The following is a 3,331-nucleotide window of genomic DNA, read 5'->3' as shown; positions in this document are numbered from 1 at the left end:
GTCGGGCCCAGTTACGGGTCAAAGGGTGGACTTCCAGTTGGGACAAGAAAAAGGGTCGACGATCAGTTGCAGGTCGAGGGTGGACTTACAACTGAGCAGAAAAAAACTCAGATCCAATTTGTGAGTTGAGGGTGGGCTTGCAAATGAGACAAAATAAAGTCAGGCCCAGTTGCGAGTCTGGGGTGGACTTGTAACTTGGGAAAAAAAGGTTGAGGGGTTATTTTGCATGTTGAGTGTGTACTTGCAACTGGGACGAAAAAGGATCAGGCCTAATTATCAGTGGAGGGTGAACTTGCAACCGAAGCAAAAGGTCGAAACAAGAAAAAAAATGTTAGGACCAGTTGCGAGTCGAGGTTGGACTTGTAACTATGACAAAAAAAGTCGCTACTAGTTTGCTAGTCGAGTGTGAACTTGTAACTTTGACAAAAAAAAGGGCCGAGGCCCGATTGCGAGTCAATGATGGACGTGCAAACGAGGCTAATAGAAAGCCTAGTTGGGAATATATGGTAAAGTTGCAACTGGGGCAGGCAAGTTGCCTGTCGAGGGTGGACATGCAACTTGATCGGGTGAGTTGTTTGTCAAAGAAGGACATGCACTGGCCCGCTATGGCCAAGTAACGTATCAAGAATGGGCATGCAACTGGTAGATGTCGGGCAAGTTGTGTGTCAAGGGTGAACAAGCAACTGAGTCGGGCGAGTACCCCTGAAGAACTCGGAGGCGAAGGAGTTGCGGCTGGAGGCGGAGTCCGCGCTGGAGTTTGTTCACCCTTAATGCCCTTAAGCCAAGTTGTGTACAAGCATACGATAGTGGATTTTTCATAAAAAGAAATTTCATAAGAAGGAATGAATTAGAGGCATTGGTATTATGACTAAAAAGAAAGAAAATAAAATAATAACAAAAACAAAATCAATATCAAAATAATGAAGTTTTATAAGGTAGTGGCATTGGTATTAACCTTTAGGAAAAGTAGTGGTTGAACCTACCCTCGGTGCACCCACGCAAGAAGACATATAGAGCTCCTCCGATGTCATTTGACCACCAAACTTGGCAAGCCTCTTTAACATTTGTTGATGATCATTCCCACAAATTTTCAGATTTTTTCAAAATGTTTTGGTATGTTTTCTTGCGTGGATGCACTGTGGGTGCACCAAGGATGGGTGTAGAAAACCACTCTCTACCCTTAAAAAGTAAGAAAATAAAATAAAATTCAAACAAAATCAAAATAATGAAGTTTCCTAAGAAAGAAGCGGGCCAAACCAGCTCACAAAAACAGTCCAGAAAAAATACGTCAAGAAATCGACTAACACAATTTCAAAATTCAAGCTGCTACCTACAGTGAATTAGCAAATCCGCTAAAATAAGTGCAAAAACCACTACACATACAACATATGATTTTGTTGTATCAGTGGTTTATTTTGCATCGGCATGGAATTAAGCAGCTGCATCGCCAGCTCTAGGTTGGACAACACGCCCCCCATGGTAGGCCGCTCCATGCCTTGGTCAGCGAGGCACTTCACGGCCGTCTCGGCGAATTTCTCGAGGCATTCTGGCGTGATCTCGTCCTTGATCACCGGGTCGACGGCGTCCGGCAGGGTGCCGTTCCGCTGGCAGGCAAGCGCGTAATTGGCGAGGCTGACCTGGTCACTTGGCAGCGCCGGGTTCAGCGCCGTCCTTGCCATAAGCACCTCGAAGAGCACGACGCCGAAGGAGTAGACGTCTGACTTGTCAGTGAGCTGCTCCCGACAAAAATACTCCGGGTCAGTGTATCCGTAGCTCCCGTTGACATGACTGGTGCTGAGGTGCATTTGGCTCGCCCTGGTCAGGGCGGACTTGGGGAAGCCGAAGTCCGACACCTTGGCGACCCAATTCTTGTCGATGAGGATGGTGGTGGTCTTGACGTTCCGGTGGATGATGCCGCCGGTGTGGAGGTAGTGCAAGCCCCGCGCGGCACCGATGCACATGTGGAGGCGGTGCCGCCATGAACATGATAGCACCGGCTTGCCGCTGTTGTTGTACAGGTGCTCCCGAAGCGTGCCGTGCTCCATGTATTCCCACACGAGGATCATCTCCTTCTTAAACAGACAAAAGCCAATGAGGGAGACAAGGTGCGGGTGCTGCAGCTTGGACAGCGCCTCGATCTTCGCCTGGACCTCGTGCATGCTCTGCTCCGGTGACGGGTTCCACCGCTTGATGGCCACTTTCTTGGTACCGTCGTCCACGACGCCGCAAAACACTTTCCCAAAGCCGCCCACGCCGATCACCAGCGACTGTGCGAAATTACTGGTTGCCTCCCTTATCTCCTCGAATGTGAACGACTTACCAACGGCGTAAGAGTTGTATTGCGGCAACCACCTTGCAGACGTGCGTGACCCGGCGTCGCTGAGCTCCCTGTTCTTCTTCCTCTTGTTCCTTTTGTGGTACAACACTACAACCACGCTGATGGCCACGATGATCGCGGTAGCGGCCACAACGGCAAGCAAGATCAGCAATGGGTGACGAGCTGTGTCAGCCATGTTCTGCCGTGCACGGACTGACACACAGGTGGAGTGAGGCGGCCGGGCCAATGCAGAAGGAAGGAGATCTAAAGATTGGTGATTAGGACATGCATGGTTCGTTTGGATCGGTCAGAGAGAACAGGGGAAGAGCTAGTCACGGAAAGGAGGGATGGAGTGGGAGCGTTTGTCGGGAGCCAAGTCTTCAAGAGGGCTTCTGCCTTGGATGAGAGCCACAACTCAAAAAAGGAGACGAGAAAATTTCAAAAAAAAGAAAGAAAAGGAGACGAGAGGCAGGTGTGGGAAGGGGAATAATACTACATCTACTAACAACTTACGAAGCCTCACTTAACTTTCCTTCACAACATTCTCTCTCCCCGCCTGATTTCTAGGGGGTGGGCCCCTCCTCCTCTCTAATCCCAATCACAGTTTGTCGTCTGGTTATTTACGTAAAACTTAAAGTAAGTTTTATTAGATGTAGCATTGCTCGTGGGACGGGTAATACTACACCTACGAGTCAGCTGGGGGATTAGTATCGGAGGATTGGGGAGGAAGGGGCCCACCCACTTGAAAATGGGGAGGAGGGAGTTATTTATCCAAAACTATCACACTTGGGGTTAGGGTAACAACTTAGTACCATATTTGAGTCAGGGCATAAAAAACCATCAACTTTGTGCCTAACGACTAACGAAGATCACTGATTGTCTGATAAGCACGTGTCGTGGAATTGTCCTCGTCTTGGGCTTCATGAATCGTCATAGTTATAACCCCGCCCCTCCTAGGCGGGTCATACCTAATAGTTATATCCCCAACAGCACGTGAAAACAACAAAACTGACA

The 3,331-nt window shown here is 48.9% G+C and overlaps 1 protein-coding gene across 1 annotated transcript; it reads right to left on the bottom strand.

Annotated features, from left to right (window-relative positions):
• Window positions 1-591: 591 nt before the first annotated feature.
• On the bottom strand, window positions 592-2,771 carry LOC141022138 (receptor-like protein kinase FERONIA). The gene has a single exon (XM_073498172.1). The coding sequence runs from the start codon at window positions 2,511-2,513 to the stop codon at window positions 1,374-1,376; it is 1,140 nt and encodes a 379-aa protein (XP_073354273.1). The 5' UTR covers window positions 2,514-2,771; the 3' UTR covers window positions 592-1,373.
• Window positions 2,772-3,331: the final 560 nt, after the last annotated feature.

The sequence above is a fragment of the Aegilops tauschii genome, chromosome 5, assembly GCF_002575655.3.
Source record: "Aegilops tauschii subsp. strangulata cultivar AL8/78 chromosome 5, Aet v6.0, whole genome shotgun sequence".
NCBI lineage: Eukaryota > Viridiplantae > Streptophyta > Magnoliopsida > Poales > Poaceae > Aegilops > Aegilops tauschii.
This window is presented reverse-complemented; position numbering and strand designations above follow the sequence as displayed.

Bases quoted from the DNA above. Each gene is read 5' to 3' on its own strand.
- LOC141022138 (XM_073498172.1), bottom strand. From the start codon at position 2,513: ATGGCTGACACAGCTCGTCACCCATTGCTGATCTTGCTTGCCGTTGTG.